The sequence below is a fragment of the Bufo bufo genome, chromosome 8, assembly GCF_905171765.1.
Source record: "Bufo bufo chromosome 8, aBufBuf1.1, whole genome shotgun sequence".
Classification (NCBI taxonomy): Eukaryota; Metazoa; Chordata; class Amphibia; order Anura; family Bufonidae; genus Bufo; species Bufo bufo.
Genome location: NC_053396.1, coordinates 60,427,466 through 60,447,912, shown reverse-complemented (window position 1 = coordinate 60,447,912; position 20,447 = coordinate 60,427,466). Strand labels below are relative to the sequence as shown.

Genomic DNA, 20,447 nt, shown 5'->3' with positions numbered 1-20,447 from the left:
CCAGGAGGTTCCGTGGCCCCATCCACCAGTGTAGTGACCCGTCTACACGAGCGACATTTCCCCAATGTCCTTGGTGGTACCTCAACCCAACCGTCACCCCGAAAAAGATGTTGTGTCTGTAGCAGGAGTGGAATAAGGCGTGACACCCGCTATTTCTGTCCTGACTGCCCTGACCACCCTGCCCTATGCTTAGGGGAGTGTTTCTGGAAGTACCACACACAGGTACACTTAGCATAGGAATCGCATCTCACAGGACAGGCACACAGGGCTATTAGGGCCCTTTCACTCACAGCTGCTGCAAACCTCTCCTTTCACCTGGGACAAAGTGCATAATGTACTTCGCCACATCTTTGGGCGATTTGCGCTTTGCACATTGTCCCATGGGGAAGGAGAGGTTTGTCCTATAAAGGTAAAAAAAAAAAAAAAAACACTGGTAAGCAAAAAAGTTAACGTTCTGTTCAAAAAGTTAAATAAAGTTTATATGTTCCGTCCAAATGTTATTATAAAGTTAATAAATTTATTGCGTTTCGGCCTGTTTTTTTCTTTTGTTTTTTTTACCTTCCAGGTGGACCAAACGATCGACTAGCTGCAGCACTGATGTGCATTCTGACAGAAGCATTGCGCTGCTGTCAGATTACACAAAAGTCGGTGTATGCGGCGCTGCAAGACGAGATTTCTCCTCTGCAGTAAAAGATACGTTTGCCAAGGCATATGAGCTGAGGGGGCGGCGGTGTTCATATGCTTTGGCAAACACTTTGTATATTAAAAAATAATAATAAAATCCCGGCAATGATTTATTCATCCACATCGATTGATGTGAATGAAGAAATCTGTGCCGTTCATTTTTTCTTTCAGCCCAGAGGCTGAACGAAAAAAAAAAAAAACTCATTACCCGTATGCTCAATATAAGGAGAATAGCAGAAACTCCTACTGCTGGCCATACATGTAATGATTGCGGAGACCCTCAAATGCCAGGGCAGTACAAACACCCCACAAATGACTCCATTTTGGAAAGAAGACACCCCAAGGTATTCGCTGAGGGGCATATTGAGTCCATGAAAGATTGAAATTTTTGTCCCAAGTTAGCGGAAAGGGAGACTTTGTGAGAAAAAAAAATTAAAATCAATTTCCGCTAACTGGTGGCAAAAAAAATAATTTCTATGAACTCGCCATGCCCCTCATTGAATACCTTGGGGTGTCTTCTTTCCAAAATGGGGTCACATGTGGGGTATTTATACTGCCCTGGCATTTTAGGGGCCCTAAAGCGTGAGAAGAAGTCTGGGATCCAAATGTCTAAAAATGCCCTCCTAAAAGGAATTTGGGCCCCTTTGCGCATCTAGGCTGCAAAAAAGTGTCACACATGTGGTATCACCGTACTCAGGAGAAGTTGGGGAATGTGTTTTGGGGTGTCATTTTACATATACCCATGCTGGGTGAGATAAATATCTTGGTAAAATGCTAACTTTGTATAAAAAAATGGGAAAAGTTGTCTTTTGCCGAGATATTTCCCTCACCCAGCATGGGTATATGTAAAAAGACACCCCAAAACACATTGCCCAACTTCTTCTGAGTACGGCGATACCACATGTGTGACACTTTTTTGCAGCCTAGGTGGGCAAAAGGGCCCACATTCCAAAGAGCACCTTTAGGATTTCACAGGGCATTTTTTACACATTTTGATTTCAAACTACTTCCCACACATTAGGGCCCCTAAAATGCCAGGGCAGTATAACTACCCCACAAGTGACCCCATTTTGGAAAGAAGACACCCCAAGGTATTTCGTGATGGGCATATTGAGTTCATGGAAGTTTTTATTTTTTGTCACAAGTTAGTGGAATATGAGATTTTCTAAGGAAAAAAAAAAATCATCATTTTCCGCTAACTTGTGACAAAAAATAAAAAGTTCTATGAACTCACTATGCCCATCAGCGAATACCTTAGGGTGTCTACTTTCCAAAATGGGGTTATTTGTGGGGTTTTTCTACTGTCTGGGCATTGTAGAACCTCAGGAAACATGACAGGTGCTCAGAAAGTCAGAGCTGCTTTAAAAAGCGGAAATTCACATTTTTAGTTTTTAGTTTGTAAACGCTATAACTTTTACCCAAACCATTTTTTTTTACCCAAACATTTTTTTTTTATCAAAGACATGTAGAACAATGAAGTTAGAGAAAAATTTATATCTAGATGTCGTTTTTTTTGAAAAATTTTACAACTGAAAGTGAAAAATGAAATTTTTTTCAAAAATTTTGTTACATTTTGATTAATAACAAAAAAAGTTAAAATGTCAGCAACAATGAAATACCACCAAATGAAAGCTCTATTAGTGAGAAGAAAAGGAGGTAAAATTCATTTGGGTGGTAAGTTGCATGACCGAGCAATAAACGGTGAAAGTTGTGTAGTGCAGAAGTGTAAAAAGTGGTCTGGTCATTAAGGGGGTTTAAGCTAGGGAAGCTGAGGTGGTTAATTGATGCGCGCCACCTCCTTTCATTCAATGCTTAAACTTTAACAAGTTGCCCCACATTTGCGCTTCAATAGTTTGTCCCACATTTCTACTCTATCATATTTAATTTGAAACAATTAACCTCCCTTGGATGTGGTCTCCCTTTCTCACGCTCCCTCTCCGGTGTGGAACCCTGATTCGCCGATAACCGTGATCAACATGGTAGGCTCAGAAAAGAACATCGAAAATTGATAGACAAGATATCCAAATGGATGGTGGACGTCACAGGGACGTGCGATCAGGCAGAAGTTATCTAGAAAATAGTAAAGGAAGGGTCCCGGAGACAAATAATATCCTCTTTCAGCTCTTCTTTATTGATTATAGACATCAACAGACATGACCGTCAGTTCCACGGCAAGATTGACGCGTTTCGGGTGAGTACCCTTAGTCGTAACCACGACTAAGGGTACTCACCCGAAACGCGTCAATCTTGCCGTGGAACTGACGGTCATGTCTGTTGATGTCTATAATCAATAAAGAAGAGCTGAAAGAGGATATTATTTGTCTCCGGGACCCTTCCTTTACTATTTTCTGCCTGCCATGGGAACACTTCCCTAGGGCCTCTGGAGCCGGGATTACATGCAGACCAGTTAGGTGAGCTGGAATAGTTTTTTCTATTATTAGAAGTTATCTAGAGTCAACAAAGCGGCAGCAGGGCTTCTCCTGTCTAACGTTTCTTAATCCAAAATACTGCAGTGGCATTCCCTGTAATTTAGTATTAATCATACAAATAACAGGGTATCTTAAGAGTTCTGTATTGTTATTTATCGTCACTACCTCCCCAAGGCGGGAGTGGGTAATTGCCGTGCGCCCCCTTTTTAACTTGGAAGCTTATGCTTCAATACTTTGTCCCACATTTCTGCTCAATTACATTTAATTTCATACATTGACCTCCCTTGGATGTGGCCTCTCTTTCTCACGCTCCCTCTCAGGTGTGGAACCCCGATTCACCGCTAACCGTGATCAACATGTTAGGCGCAGAAAAGAACATCGAAAGTTATTAGAGCAGATATCCAATTTGATCGTGAACATCACGGGGACGTGCAACATGGTGGAGCAGTTATATTTCCCTATCCACATTTGTTTGCAGAACACTTGCCATGCTCTTAACCACATTTTGATGCCATTTGCAGCCCTCTAGCCTTTTCCATGACATTTTTACAGCCATTTTAGTGCTCAAAAGTTCGGGTCCCCATTTACTTCAATGGGGTTCGGGTTCTGGGTCAAGTTCGGGTCCCGAACTCAAACTTTTTTGTAAAGTTCGGCAAAACCCGTCGAACCCGAACATCCAGGTGTCCGCTCAACTCTAGTAACGAATCAGTGTACTGTGAAATTATCAGTTACTCAGTTCCTTTTTTAAGTAGTTACATACAACAAAGTATTAAAATGATAAATTATGTGTATTTACCTATTTGTGCGAAGACCATACATAGTATAATAAGTAGTGTTCCCAGTGCTGATCTCGATACAAGTGCTCTTGGTGAATTGTAGTTATACACAGCAAGCAGCATGGTACCTACAAATGGAGAACAGAAAGAACATTGATAAGTCATTGACAACAAAATGCTAATAATATATTGCTAAACCTTAGTAATTATTGTTAAATAGGAATTTACAGAAATAACAAAAAAAAAAATTCACATATCAGCTTTCATTTTTAACCTGTATAGGACCTGCACCCGCCCGATCAGCAGCACGGACTCGGCAGTCACTGACAGCCTGGCCCCTGCTGCATACGCCGGCATCGGTGAAAACACTGATGCATTAATCTCTTGTATGTCGCGGTCAAACCGCGGCATGCAGAGGTTTTGTGGAGGGTACGAGGTCCTTGCGTTGCAGTAATGGGCTGCAGTAATGGGGACCCGTTGTCAGCGAAGGCAGTCCGATGCCTTCCATAGGCATCAGGTCTTGACTTCTATGGAAGCCTGTGAGATCCAGCCCCTTAGGCTTGGTCTCACATACAAGCTGTCAGCATAAATGCTTACAGGCAATGCATTACAATACAGTATGTATTGTAATGCATTGCAGAGGGAATCAGACCCCAGAAGTTGAAGTCGCAGAGTGGGACAAAAAAAATAAAAAATTCATAATAAAAAAAAAAAGTAAAAAAAGCCCCTTTCCCAAAATAAAAACAGAGATATTGAGTATTGCCGCATCCGTAACGACCTGCTGTATAAAAAATATATATGACATGAAGTAAACCCCTAAGGTGAACACCGTAAAAAAAAAAAAAAAAAAACGGTGCAAAAAAAGCCATTACATCACAAAAAGTGTAATACCAAGTGATCAAAAAGTAATAGCACCCAAAAATAGTACCAATGAAACCGTCATCTCATACTGAAAAAAATTAGAACTTACCTAAGACAATCACCCAAAAAAAAAAAAAAAAAATATGGCTCAGATTATGGAAACACTAAAACTTGATTTTTTGGGTTTAAAAAATGCTTTTGTTGTGTAAAACTTAAATAAAAAAAATATATATACATATTAGGTATCGCTGCGTCCGTAACAACCTTCTGTATAAAAATATCATATGATCCTAACCCCTCAGGTGAACACTATAAAAAAAATTAAAAAGTGTAAAAAAAAAAGCTATTTTTTGTCACCTTACAACACAAAAAGTGTAATACCAAGCGATCAAAATGTCATATGCACCCTAAAATAGTACCAATCAAACCGTCATCTCATCCTGAAAAAAACGAGCCCCTACATAAGACAGTCGCCCCAAAAATAAAAAAATAAAAACTATGGCTTTCAGAATATGGAGACACAAAAAAAAATAAAAAATAAAAAATGCTTTATTATGTAAAACTGAAACAAACAACCCAAAAAGTAGTCATATTTGGTATTGTTGCATTCGTAACAACCTGCTCTATAAAAATAGCACATGATCTAACCTGTCAGGTGAACACCGTAAAAAAATAAATATAATACCGGTGTCAAAACAGCTATTTTTTGGTTAACTTGCCGCACAAAAAGTGCAATATAGAGCAACCAAAAATCACCTTATCCCGGCGCTGTGTGCCCGTACAGGAGTTTACGATCACAAATGGGGTGTAAAATCAGTTTTGAATATCTTGAGGGGTGTAGTTTCTAAAATGGGGTCACTTTTTTGAAGGAGGTTTTTAAATGTGACATGGCAACTTAAAATTATCCCAGTGAAATCTGCCTTTCAAAAACCATATGGCATTTGTTTCCTTTTGCACCCTGCCGTGTGCCCATACAACAGTTTACAATCACAGATGGGGTGTTTCTGTAAACTACAGAATCAGGGTAATAAATATTGAGATTTGTTTAGATGTTGCCCTTGCTTGTTACCCGAAAAAAATGGATTAAAATGGAAACTCTGCTATATTTTCCTTTAATTCTTGTGGAACACCTAAAGGGTTAATAAAGTTTGTAAAATCATTTTTAAATACCTTAAGGGGTATAGTTTCTAAAATGGGGCCATTTATGGGTGGTTTCTATTATGTAAGCCCCCCAGTGACATTTTCGGAAATATTTCAAGATTTGCTTCTAAACTTCTAAGCCTTCTAACTTCCCCAAAAAATGAATATAGTAGACATATGGGAAATGCAAAGTAATAACTATTATATGAGGTATCACTATTTGTTTTAAAAGCAGAGAAATTGAAGTTTGGAAAGTTGCATATTTTTCCAACTTTTTGGTAGATTTTGGATTTATTTTTAAATAAAAATGAAAAATATTGACTGAAATTTACCACTATCATGAAGTACAATGTGTAATGAGAAAACATTCTCACAATGGCTTGGATAAGTAAAAGCTTTTCAAAGTTATTACAACATAAAGTGATACATGTCAAAATTCCAAAAAAGATCTGGTCCTTAAGGTAAAATATGGCAGGATCCTGAAAGGGTAAACCCCTTTAGGACCCTTGCCGTACATGTACAGTACAGACCAAAAGTTTGGACACACCTTCTCATTCAAAGAGTTTTCTTTATTTTCATGACTATGAAGGCATCAAAACTATGAATTAACACATGTGGAATTATATACATAACAAACAAGTGCGAAACAACGGAAAATATGTCATATTCTAGGTTCTTCAAAGTAGCCACCTTTTGCTTTGATTACTGCTTTGCACACTCTTGGCATTCTCTTGATGAGCTTCAAGAGGTAGTCACCTGAAATGGTCTTCCAACAGTCTTGAAGGAGTTCCCAGAGATGCTTAGCACTTGTTGGCCCTTTTACCTTCACTCTGCGGTCCAGCTCACCCCAAACCATCTTGATTGGGTTCAGGTCCGGTGACTGTGGAGGCCAGGTCATCTGGAGCAGCACCCCATCACTCTCCTTCATGGTCAAATAGCCCTTACTTTCAAAGTTTTCCCAATTTTTCGGCTGACTGACTGACCTTCATTTCTTAAAGTAATGATGGTCACTCGTTTTTCTTTACTTAGCTGCTTTTTTCTTGCCATAATACAAATTCTAACAGTCTATTCAGTAGGACTATCAGCTGTGTATCCACCTGACTTCTCCTCAACGCAACTAATGGTCCCAACCCCATTTATAAGGCAAGAAATCCCACTTATTAAACCTGACAGGGCACACCTGTGAAGTGAAAACCATTTCAGGTGACTACCTCTTGAAGCTCATCAAGAGAATGCCAAGAGTGTGCAAAGCAGTAATCAAAGCAAAAGGTGGCTACTTTGAAGAACCTAGAATATTACATATTTTCAGTTGTTTCACATTTGTTTGTTATGTATATAATTCCACATGTGTTAATTCATAGTTTTGATGCCTTCAGTGTGAATCTACAATTTTCATAGTCATGAAAATAAAGAAAACTCTTTGAATGAGAATGTGTGTCCAAACTTTTGGTCTGTACTGTATGTCACAGCTGGATGTGACTTAAAGGGACACTGACAGGGCCAAAAAGCATATTAAGGTATATATATGACTGTACAGGTCTTATAAAGTGTATAAGAATCATGTAAGTATCCCCCCTGTCCACCTTATAACTACAGTAATGTGAAGTTTTATAACCTGTTGGAATCGGGTTCAATCTGCCCAAGGGGCGGTGTTTCACCTCAGCTTGCGCCCAGCCAGCCTCGCCACAACTGCCGTTTGAAGCGCCGCCCAGCTCATCAATATTCACTTCGCTGGGCGGCGCTGAGCGGCTACTAGTGTCCCCGGCTATCTTCAGCGCATGCGCCCGGCACCCTCACTGGCCGGGATCGCATCGCGCCTGCGCACAGTCTCATTCTCAGAGGCTGCCTCTCATTCTCAGAGGCTTGTGCACGAAACATCAGAGCAGGGAGAGAAGCTGACATGACAGGTCATGTGACACTCAGTGAAATCTGAGAAAGGAGCAACTGGAGATAAAGTAAGTAAATTGTAAAGTCCTTACATCTGCCTAGTACATACAAAGAACAAAAAATAACTCAGACAACTCCTTTAATTTTCTTGGCAAGGAATGACTTTTCAAATGATTGTAGTTCATCTGATAACTCTTCATATCAATCTGAAATTAATGCAAATTGCTACCAAAAATCTAAAGCAACAAAAATGAAAAACAAAACATATTGCTGTTCTGAGGCCTATATGTACCTGGGTGGGTTATATTGGTTTCCTGCATGCAGTTTTGGAATCCAGAATCAGGAATAGATCGTAAATGTAGAGAAAGTATATAGGACAGATATGACTTCTCTTTTTTTAAATTCATTTCTGGTTTTGGCTTCTAAAACTGCATGCAGAAACCTGACCATATGGCCACCCCTTTAGTCCAGCTGAGTTGTCTGAGAGGAGTAGCTTGTAAGTGTGTTTGGAGTGTGAAGCACAGGATTTCTGCTGAGATCTTCTATCAAGTTGGGGGTGGCCGGCCCATCGCGAGCAAATGGAAGGAGGCAAGTATGATTTTTTTTTTTACACTATTTCAGGTTAAATTGATTCACAACCACGAAGCACTAGGAAATTCGACTTTGCAGCAAATTGAATTTATCCTGAAATTCGGATCGAATTCCACTTCATTGGATTCAATTTGCTCATCTCTAGTTGTAATCTTTGGAAATTAAGTGGGAGGTACTGTATGTGTGTGTGTGGGACAAATTATAGCCACTCGCTCTCCCTCAGAAGAGAGAAGGAGCAAAGTGGACCCCCTTCCCCCTACAAACATATAAGAGGAGAAAGGGGTGGCTAGATAGCAAGGTGGCTCAAATTCACATATAAAGCATGAAATGTGGTCAGTGAGGCCATGTGGTTTTGTATGTCTTAATCCTGTCATGTTCTAGCAAGGGTCCTACTGACCCCTAGAACATATCTCAGGCAAACAAACACAAGACAAGCAATCAGACAAAGCAAGGACCAAAAACAAATACTTAAGAGAATCAGGACATGACAGTAAATTGGACCAGCAGGCAAGGGACCAGTGGCAGGTAATACCACTGGACCAAGTACACCAGTTTGACTTGGAGCCAAACCCAAAGGACAGAGACTCCGTGAGCCCCATTTTTCACAGAGCCCCTGATGGTGGGAATGAACTTAGACGAGGGCTCACTGGTCGCACCTCCAGGAAGGTCCCAGTGCACTTGGCCACTTACCTGCAGAGACTGGTGGTGAAAGCAACAGCGGTCCACACAAACATAATGACTGGAACCCAGGCACACAAACTGGAACCCAAACATACCCAAACTGGAACTGGCACAGGACATAGTTCAGACAAGACAGACGGGAACCAGAACACAAGCAGTTTCCAGAACCCCATGAGGAATGGAGGTCATAGGCAGATCTGCCCAAACAGGCAGATGGCTGGACCCCATGCAGAAAGACATATGGCTGTCACAGACAGAGCTGCACCCAAACTAGATGTCCTCCCTCCAGAGAACCCAGGTGCCCTCTCACCGAAAGCATAGACTCGGACTAGCAGATGCCCCTTCCCCATGCAGAGTTAGTCCATGGGCGAACAGAGAGCTGCACCACAAGACACAGAACTGGACAAGGTGACCTTGATGTCTCACTAGGTGAACACAGTTTATTTACAGATGCCTGAACAGGCATTAAACCTATCTTGACCCAGGTATAATTTAAAACTTCACTTTTATTACTAAATGGACTAAAAACTAAATGTGAACGTGGTGCATTTGTTTTTTTAATTTTTAATTAACGAACCAAAATAAAGAGAGTTAAAAATACAGTCACCACTCCACTGGTGTATACAAGTGTTAGTCAGTGAAACAAGGGGGAGAGCATGTGCACTATCTCTCACCCTTATCACTTTAAAGGCAAACAACTGCCGTCACACCATTTGCAGTGCTACTGCCAAGTAAATGGGTTGTCAATCCAACCGTGTATTTGTGGGAGCATAAATGCGTCACCCCACTATGAGATCAGCACATTAGAACATCACTTGTGCTCTCAAACTGACATCTATCCTAATGGCAGTTGGCTTTGCAAACGGAAAAAGCACAGCCTTGATGCCGTGTCTAACTGCTTAGTTAACCTAGCTTTGAAATGTAGGCCAGCCGGACTACTAGTTGCTAGTTAAGGGTCCATTCACACATCCGTTTTTTTCTTTCCTGATCTGTTCCGTTTTTTCAGGAACAGATCTGGACCAGATCTGGACCCATTCATTTTCAATGGGTCCTGGAAAAAATCAGACATTGAGCTGTCCGTTTTTTTCCAGGACCCATTGAAAATGAATGGGTCCAGATCTGGTCCAGATCTGTTCCTGAAAAAACGGAACAGATCAGGAAAGAAAAAACGGACGTGTGAATAGACCCTAACAGTGGAGTGAGGCGCTGAGTTTAAAAACTAAGACTGCCCCCCGACATGTTTCACCAGGATTCTGGCTTCTTCAGGGGTAAATGGGCAGCAATGAGTGACCCCATCCGACTGGAGGATTAAACACATCATGTTTAGATTGACAAACCTAACGTCCTATGGCATATAGAGCAGAACATCAGCCAACCAATTATGTACAAGACCACACACCCATTCAGGAAGTAAAGCCCCAATCCGAGTAATCTATTAGATTCATCATCACTGACGCGCTGTCATCATCACTGATGCGCTGTCAGAGTCGCCTGCTGAGTTCGTCATAAGTGACGCGCTGTCCTCTCGATGCCTGCACCAACACTTAGAGCATCGGAGCTGATATTATTAAACTGCACATGCGCACAGACTCTGACCCTGAGAGGGGAGAGTACTGCGCGATCTGCGGCTGCGCTGACACTTGAAGCCTCGGAGCTGGTATTGTTAGACTGCGCTTGCGCACCGACTCTGACCCTAGAAGGGGACAGTACTGTGTGGACTGCGGCTGCGCTGATATTTAGTGCGAAAGCTTAATATCATTAGAGCACGTTAGGGCATATAAATTATGCCCAATGGCTGTGCTGCGCTGAACAAGGCTGCGCGTGAACTCAGAGATGAATGAGCATTGGATGAACACTCGGTTGACCATCTAATGCACCAGAAAACTGCAAAATACAGACCCTGGGATAACTCAGCCCTATAAGTGTATATTATATGCATATCTGTGGTACGGATGTTGTGAGCTGCTTCTTACCGAATTGAATATAGTATAAGAAGGGTAAGTTGTGTTATAGTGATATATCATCTACAATACCACAGCTACATAATTAAAGGGATGGCATTAGTATTTACAGTAGTGGTCCATATTAGTTTTTGCCATGAGGATGTATCCATGTTTCTATTGCTGATAGGTGGACTCTATGCATTCCAACAATAGAGGTAATTGATAATCAGCACAATACTTGGGGTACACAGAAGTTTTGGCTCTGTATATATACAGTTATATAGGTGTCAAATGACCCTTGAAAAGTGGAAAGAATGAAGTGAATATACAAAAATATACAAAAAGCAACAACTTTTAACCACACAACTACCCTCCTTCATTCTCAAAGAAAAGCAGTGAAGGCGAAACCCTCATTGAGCCCTTTTGGATTGAGACTATCAAGACGGTAGATCCACCTAGTCTCTTCTTTCAGAAGGATGGCATCCAGGTCACCCTTTCTTACTCCTAGTTTTTTTTTTGCAGATTCCCCAAAATTTGAGCACCTTATGATCTCCACCATGATAGGCCCTTACATGCCTGGAGATAGACGTATCTGCCTTTGATGCTACTAATATGTTGGGAGATCCTTCTCCTAAACTCTTGTGACGTCTTACCGACATAAATCTTAGGACACAAACATTGAATGGCATATACAATGCCTTTGGTCTTACAATTAATATATTGCCTAATGTGGTACTCTTTCTCATCCACAGGGTTGACAAAGGATCGACATCTTCTCACAAGAGGGCAGAAGACACAGTCCCCACAAGGGTAAGTGCCCACTATATTTGATGTTAGCCAGGTGGTTTTAGGCGGTACAGGATGATAAAAACTGTGGACCAATGTGTCCTTTAAATTCCTACCTCGACGGTAGGTGACACTGGGGTTCTGCGTGATAACTGCCCTCAGGTCATTGTCCGCTCACAGGACATGGCAGTGTTTCTTCAGAATTCAGAACACCTGATTGTTTTGGGCATCAAAAGTGCCAATGCATCTAACAACATGTGTGTTAGAATATTTAGGTGTGGCATTTAGCAGTTCTGTCCGGTTAATGTTACTTGCCCTGGCATATGCCTGGTGTAAAACCTTTTTAGGATATCCTCTTGCACGAAAATGGTCGTATAGAGTTTTGCTCTCTTTAATGAAACTGGCGTCATCTGAACAGTTCCTGCGGGCCCTAATATACTGTCCCACAGGTATTCCCTTTTTGAGTGGTCTCGGATGGTAACTGTACCACTGTAATAAATTATCCGTCGCTGTGGGTTTGCGATGAATCTCAGACTGGATGTGGCCATCAGGGTCCAGGGTGAGTTTAAGATCCAAAAACGTGATAGTGTTATCGTGAATCTCAGAAGTGAATGTCATACCAATAGAGTTGGTATTGAGTGTGAGAACAAACTGGTGAAACTTGTCAGTAGTACCTTCCCAAAGAATTAGTACATCATCGATGTACCTACCCCAGAAAAGTATGTGCTGTGTAAAATCAGAAAGATCATGTGTAAAAACTAGGTGAACACACAGACAGGGCAGATCGCAGGGGCGTAACAATCACAGTCTCAGAGGGTGCAACCACAACCAGGCCTTTTAATAGCCAGTCGGGCTCGGGGCCTCTCTGTGCAATTTATTTTTGTAATGCCTACAGTGCGGCTGGCTGGCTTCACTACCTGCGCAGAGGGCATATTAAATAGCCCACACCCTCTCCGGTGCTGTGCCACCAGCTGTGACAGCGCGAGACCCGGCGCTGAGGTCACAGGTCTCGCGGGATGACGGAATGACATGGCGCTGCAGAGGTTATGACGAGATTGTACTGATAGATGGCCGGAGCGGAGCAGAGTAGGTAGGTATTTTTATTTATTTATGTATACACACACCGGCTTCATACGTGGGGAGGTGAGGGTACCTAGTAGTGGCGGAAGTGTGGCACACCGCACTTGAATTCAGAAAGGGGAGACCACGCCAGCCATATGAGGGCAGGCCCACTGGCAGAAAATCCTTCATTATTATGAAATATATACAGAGAGGGGCAAAAAATGAAATATATACAGAGAGGCACAAAAAAAATGAAATATATACTGAGAGGGGGAAAAATCATGAAATATATACAGAGATGGGCAAAAAACATCTACCTTTGCTATTTAATATTGTAATATTGTACTAAGACGCATTCAAACCTATAGTGGGGGGGGGGGGGGCAATTCAAAGTTTGCCCTTGGGCCCATAGAACTCTAGTTACGCCACTGGCAAATGGAATATCCCCAGGTCAGGTGCATAGCTCCTGCACCCAGCAAAGCTGGAGACAGACTGACCCAAACCCACAGCACTCAGAATGTTATAGCAGGGTAACAAGGTCATCTGACAACCTAGCTAGCACACCCAGAAAGAAGAGGGAAAGTTAACCCCACCAGAACCGAGACAACAGGGAGGGGAGCATGTAAGCACAAGGAGCAGTTCACACACAGGCTGCCCCAACTACACCTAGGTCATAGCAACCAGCCTACATGGAACACACCGCCGCCAGTACACCAGAGAGCTATTAAAGCGTGTACCTACAGCAACCCTTGACACAGTGAACTACACTATGGCAAATCCCTTGAAAGTGTAGAACATTGGGATTTCCATGGTGGTTAGATTTCACATGTCTTGCCACCAGGGTGTCATTGTCATTGCGGACATCACCCAAATGTTTTCCAATATGAAGCTGAAATTTCCGGATCGTTTTGCCCATATACTGTATACTACGTATGTAGGTGATCAAATAAATGATCCCAATGTTTTGCAGTTGATAAAGGATCTTACTGTAAACATAATTTCCGTCTGGGAAGATCGAAAAGTATTGCCCTTTTGAACAAAAGCACAGGCAATACAGTTGCCACATTTGTAGGTACCATTTAAGGTATTCCGTAGCCAGGTATGCATTAGTGGCATTTTGAACAGGCTATGGACCAACTATTCTTGAGACCATGTTTATATGTGATGGACGGGGCCTTCTCCTACTACTGGTCCAATATCTGCGCAAGATCTCCCTCACCTCCTTATGAGCTGCATTGTTCATAGCAACGATACCAAGTTTGTTAGCCCCCTCTATCCTAGGTCTTGGATTGAAGAGTTGATCACGATTGCTGCTCACGGAGTACTGATTTGCCATTTGTAGGATATGTTTGGGGTCTACTCGTTTGATAAACCTCTTCTCCAGATCTTTTGCCGCATCATGACATCTGTCCATGGTGGTACAGTTACGACGGGCTCCTAAATACTGGCCCTTGGGTATACCTCTTCTCAGGGCATATGGGTGCCAGCTATCCTATCTGAGAAGGATATTAGTCGCTGTAGGTTTCCTAAACATGTTTGTAGTAATTTTGGCATCTTTCTCCTTATGGATCATCTGTTGTTCTTGGATGTCCAATGTAAAAAACAATCCAAGCTCATTCACATTTAAGATTTCCACAAAATTCTTGAACTGGTGCCTATTCCCTCTCCATAGAATATACAGATGCAGTGTCCTGAAACACGCTGCTTTATATTGTGATTGTGTTTCATGAAAATGTGCTTGTGCCTGAGTTCCCATAGAGTTGCACAGGGAGGGGGAGGTTATAACAAACCTCCCAGGGCTGACTCCGCCCTGCTCTCAGAGGAGAGGAGAAGAAGAAGGAGGAGAGTGAGATGTTTGAGGAAAAGCTGCATCTCAGCAGCCATTTGCAGAGTTATCAAAACTCCAGAGTTTGTTCCATCTACCGGCCCATAGAAGGGAATAGAAGATCCAGGTAACTCAGAGAGGGAGTGAGAATATTGGCAAAAGGAGGGTAATTGTCGTTCATCAGGCTCTAGTCTCCTTTGCATCTGGTATAGAGATTCTAAGCTACCAGCTGCCCACCATAACCAGAGACGGAAAGGCCACCTGTCAGGAGTTAGTATTCCTAGAGAGGATGCAGAAGTATATGACTATACAGTACAGCAGAGATAGTACATCCCACCAGCCTGCAGAAACAAGGGATTGATTGTTATAGAGAAAAACTACCTCTTATGCAACTTTTGGGAACTAACCTGAGCCATTGTAGAAGCTGCCTTGCTGTAAATGACTTTTGCGCACATTGATGACCTTTGAATCAGCTTCAGTAAAGTACTGGGAATTTGTTAAGAAAACTGGTCTCCTTATTGTACAAACTTATCACCTATTTGCACCTTACGGTGCTGGCGTCACGAATAGGGTTGAGCGAACCCGAACTGTAAAGTTTGGGTTCGTACCGAACTTTAGGATTTTTTGACCCTGGACCCGACATTTTAGTAAAAGTTCGGGTTCGGTGTTCGGCGCTCTCTTGGTGCTTTTTGAAAGGCTGCAGAGAAGCCAATCAACAAGCGTTTAACTCTGTGCCCTTAGAAGCCATCACAGCCATGCCTACTAATGGCATGGCTGTGATTGGACAGTGCAGCATGTGACCCAGCCTCTATATAAGTTGGAGTCACGTAGCGCTGCACGTCACTCTGCTGTGCTTAGTGTAGGAAGAGGATGCTGCTGGTGATTTCAGGGAGAGAATAGGAGAGAATCTTTGTTCAGAACTTGAATCTAACTCAACTATCTACATACATTTAGTTGTGTGGGTTCAGGACACAATCTTTTTACTCTGCCCTAAGTCCAGTGACAGAAAAAAATAATTGTATCCGGTTATTTTAGGTGGGCGGCGGCCATTTTATGCAAGCTCAGTGCACCAGCACTGCATCTGAGCTTTTGTGACATTGAAATCCAAGCTTGAAAAACTGCACTAATAATCTGGTTTTAAAAAAATCATACTTTTTTGGCAATATACAACATCTGGTGCATTTTCAGGATTAGTCAGTGTGCAATTTAAGCTAGAAATACAGCCATAAATTTTGGGGTTTATAAAAACGCACTTTTTTGCCAAAATAACCAATTTTACAGCCCTTGAAGAATTATCACGTGTGAAATTCAAGGTTTATATACCACTTTCATATTCTTTTTGTAAAAAAACACACTTTTTTTGGCAATATCCAACATCTGGATTAGTCAGTGTGCAATTTAGGCTAAAATACAGCCATAATTATCTGGGTTTTTAAAAACACCCTTTTTTTTGCCAAAATCCACTATTTTACAGATCTGCATGTGTGAAATTCAAGTTTAATGTATACAGCTTTCATATTCTGTTATTAAAAAAAACACACTTTTTGGCAATATACAACATCTGGATTAGTCAGTGAGCAATTTAAGGCTACTTTCACACTAGCGTTCGGGGCTCCGCTTGTGAGTTCCGTTTAAAGGCTCTCACAAGCGGCCCCGAACGGATCCGTCCAGCCCTAATGCATTCTGAGTGGATGCGGATCCGCTCAGAATGCATCAGTCTGGCTCCGTTCAGCCTCCGCTCAGCAGGCGGACAGCTGAACGCAGCTTGCAGCGTTCGGGTGTTCGCCTGGCCGTGCGGAGGCAAACGGATCCGTCCAGACTTACAATGTAAGTCAATGGGGACGGATCCATTTGAAGATGACACAGTATGGCTCAATTTTCAAACGGATCTGTCCCCCATTGACTTTCAATGTAAAGTCAAAACGGATCCGTTTGCATTATCATGAACAAAAAAAAAAAAAAATTTTTTTTTTTTTTTTTGTTTGTTCATGGTTATGCAAACGGATCCGTTCTGAACGGATGCAAGCGTTTGCATTATAGGAGCGGATCCGTCTGTGCAGACACCAGACGGATTCGCTCCTAACGCAAGTGTGAAAGTAGCCTAAGCTAGAAATACAGCCAAAATTTTCAGGGTTTTTAAAAACACCCTTTTTTTTGCCAAAATCCACTATTTTACAGATCTGCACGTGTGAAATTCAAGTTTAATATATACAGCTTTCATATTCAGTTAGTAAAAAAAAAAAACTTTTTTTGCAATATCCAACATTTGGATTAATCAGTTTGCAATTTAGGCTAGAAATACAGCCATAATTTTCTGGGTTTTTAAAAACACACTTTTTTGACAAAATACCCAATTTTACAGCCCTTGCTGCATCAGTACTTGTGAAATTCAAGGGTTATATACTGCTGTCCTATCCAGTTATTAAACAAACACCCGTTTGGATAAAAAAAATATATATTTTGCAGCCTTTGCTGCATATGTCATTGTGTGATACCGCCTTTACATACTGTCTTTCTATTCAGTTATTTGAAATACAGCCATTTTGGGCACAAATCTTTTATTGCGGCCTAGTGTGGGTCAGGGCGTGTGAGATACACCCTTTATATACTGGGGTTATATTCTTCTATTAATAAAACACCCTTTTTTGGGCAAAATACACAATTTTTCTGGCCTTGCACCATCAGCACGTGTGAAATTCAAGGGTTATATAATGCTGTCATATTCAGTTATTAAACAAACACCCGTTTGGGGAAAAACTGTTTATTTTGCAGCCTTTGCTGCATATGTCATTGTGAGATACAGCCTTTACATACTGTCTTTCTATTCCGTTATTAACCACCTCAGCTCCCCTAGCTTAAACCCCCTTAATGACCAGACCACTTTTTACAATTCTGCACTACACTACTTTCACGGTTTATTGCTCGGTCATACAACTTACCACCCAAATGAATTTTACCTCCTTTTCTTCTCACAAATACAGATTTCTTTTGGTGGTATTTGATTGCTGCTAAGATTTTTCGTTTTTCCGTTATTAATCAAAATAGGCCGCAATTTTCTCAAAAAAAGTGTATTTTTAACTTTCTCTGGTTAAATTGTTCAAATATAATTACATTTCTATACAAGTTTGTGTCAGAATTTATTGTGCTACATGTCTTTGATAAAAAAAATCCAATAAGTGTATATTTATTGGTTTGCGCAAAAGTTATAGCATTTACAAACTATGGCACAAAAATGTGAATTTCCGCATTTTGAAGCAGCTCTGACTTTCTGAGCACCTGTCATGTTTCTTGAGGTGCTAGAATGCCAGGATAGTATAAATACCCCCCAAATGACCCCATTTTAGAAAGAAGACCCCAAAGTATTAACGGAGGGGCATGGTGAGTTCATGTATGATTAAAAAAAAATTCACAAGTTAGCGGAAAATGACACTTTCTGAGAAAAATAAATAAATAATAAAGTTTCCATTTCTGCTAACTTCTGGCAATTTTTTTTTTTATCTCCCACGGACTCACTATGCCCCTCAGTGAATACCTTGGGGTGTCTACTTTCCGAAATGGGGTCATTTGTGGGGTGTGTTTACTGTTCTGGCATTTTGGGCGGGGCTAAATTGTGAGCAACCCTGTAAAGCCTAAAGGTACTCGTTGGACTTTCGGCCCCTTTACGCACCTAGTCTGCAAAAAAGTGTCACACATGTGGTATCGCCGTACTCAGGAGAAGTAGGGCAATGTGTTTTGGGGTATATTTTTACATATACCCATGCTGAGTGAGAGAAATATCTCTGTAAATTGACAACTTTGTATAATTTTTTTTTTAAAGTTGTCATTTACAGAGATATTTCTCACACACAGTATGGGTATATGTAAAAATACACCCCAAAACACATTGCCCTACTTCTCCTGAGTACGGCGATACCACATGTGTGACATTTTTTTGCAGCCTAGATGCACAAAGGGGCCCAAATTCCAATGAGTACCTTTAGGATTTCACAGGGCATTTTTTACGCATTTGGATTCCAAACTACTTCTCACGCTTTAGGGCCCCTAAAATACCAGGGCAGTATAAATACCCCACAAATGACCCCATTTTGGAAAGAAGACACCCCAAGGTATTCCGTGAGTGGCATGGCGAGTTCATAGAAGATTTTTTTTTTGGCACAAGTTAGCGGAAATAGATATTTTTTGGTTTTTTCTCATATAGTCTCCCTTTCCGCTAACTTGGGACAAAAAGTTCAATCTTTCATGGACTCAATATGCCCCTCAGCAAATACCTTGGGGTGTCTTCTTTCCAAAATGGGGTCATTTGTGGGGTGTTTGTACTGCCCTGGCATTTGAGGGTCTCCGCAATCATTACATGTATGGCCAGCATTAGGAGTTTCTGCTATTCTCCTTAGGCTTCATGCACACGACCGCTGCTGTCCGCATCCATGGCTCCGTTCCGCAGCCCCGCTAAAAAAATATAACATGTCCTATTCTTGTCCGCGCTTTGCGGACAAAAATAGGCATTTATATTGCCGGCGCCTGTTCCGTTCCGTTTTTTGCGCATTCGCATCGATGAATGTGGATGAAAAAATCTCTGCCAAAAAATGTGCAAAAAGAAAAAAAAGCTGCGATCGCTAATAAAGATCCAAAAAGCTCAAAAGTGATCTTTATAGCACCGCAGCGATTTTACGGTGTTTTTGCAGTGATCAGAATAAAAACATTTCTGTCACTGCGGTGGGGCAGACTGAACCCAAGTGTGCGCACAAGATCAGGCCTGATCTTGTGCGCACACTTGCGTTTTTTGTAGAGCCTAAGGTGACCCTAATGTACTGATATAGATCTGATTGCGATCAGTCTTGATCACTTACAGATACTATATAGTACTAGTGCTGATTAGCGACAGCAATGACGCTAATCAGCGACGAATCAGTGACTGTGTTGCGGTGGGCGCTAACTACCTAACAAGTGGCTAACTAACTGGCGGTGATAAGGGACCCTTAGGCCCCATTCACACGTCCGCAATTCTGTTCCGCATTATGCGGAACGGAATTGCGGACCCATTCATTTCTATGGGGACAGACTTTGTCCCGCTCGGATCCGGAATTGCGGATCTGCACTTCCGGGTCCGCACTTCCGTTCCGCAAAAATATAGAACATGTCCTATTCTTGTCCGCAATTGTGGACAAGAAAAGGCATTTTCTATATAGTTCTGGCAATGTGCGGATCCGCAAAATGCGGAAAGCACATTGCCGGTGTTCGTGTTTTGCGGATCCGCGGATCCGCAAAACACATACGGACGTCTGAACGGAGTCTTACGGGGGGTGATCAATGACAGGGGGGTGATCAGGGAGTCTATATGGGGTTATCAGGGGTTAATAAGGGGTTAATAAGTGACAGGGGGGGTGTAGTGTAGTGTTGTGCTTGGTGCTACTTACAGAGCTGCCTGTATCCTCTGGTGGTCAATCCAAGCAAAAGGGACCACCAGAGGACCAGGTGGAAGGTATATCAGACGCTGTTAACAAAACAGCGTCTAATATACCTTTCTGGGGTTAAAAAAAATCGCATCTACAGCCTGCCAGCGAATGATCGCCGCTGGCAGGCTGTAGATCAACTCGTTCACCTTGCGATCCTGTGAATGCGCGCTCCTGTGAGCGCACGCTCACAGGAAATCTCGGCGCACGCGAGATGACGCGCCGATGCATAAAGGAGGAATAACCCGGCCGCCCGCAGGACGCATCCCTGCATTAGGCGGTCGGAAGGTTGTAAAACAAACACCCATTTTGGACACAAATCTTTTATTGCG

General features: G+C 41.9%; 1 protein-coding gene across 3 annotated transcripts in view; it reads right to left on the bottom strand.

Annotated features, from left to right (window-relative positions):
• Positions 1-20,447, bottom strand: part of LOC120977724 — a 660,911-nt gene that overhangs the window by 425,906 nt on the left and 214,558 nt on the right. For all 3 annotated transcript variants that reach the window (XM_040405799.1, XM_040405798.1, XM_040405797.1), the window contains exon 2: positions 3,910-4,017. In XM_040405799.1, coding sequence (XP_040261733.1) covers positions 3,910-4,017 — 108 coding nt within the window. The remainder of the gene's footprint in view (positions 1-3,909; positions 4,018-20,447) is intronic.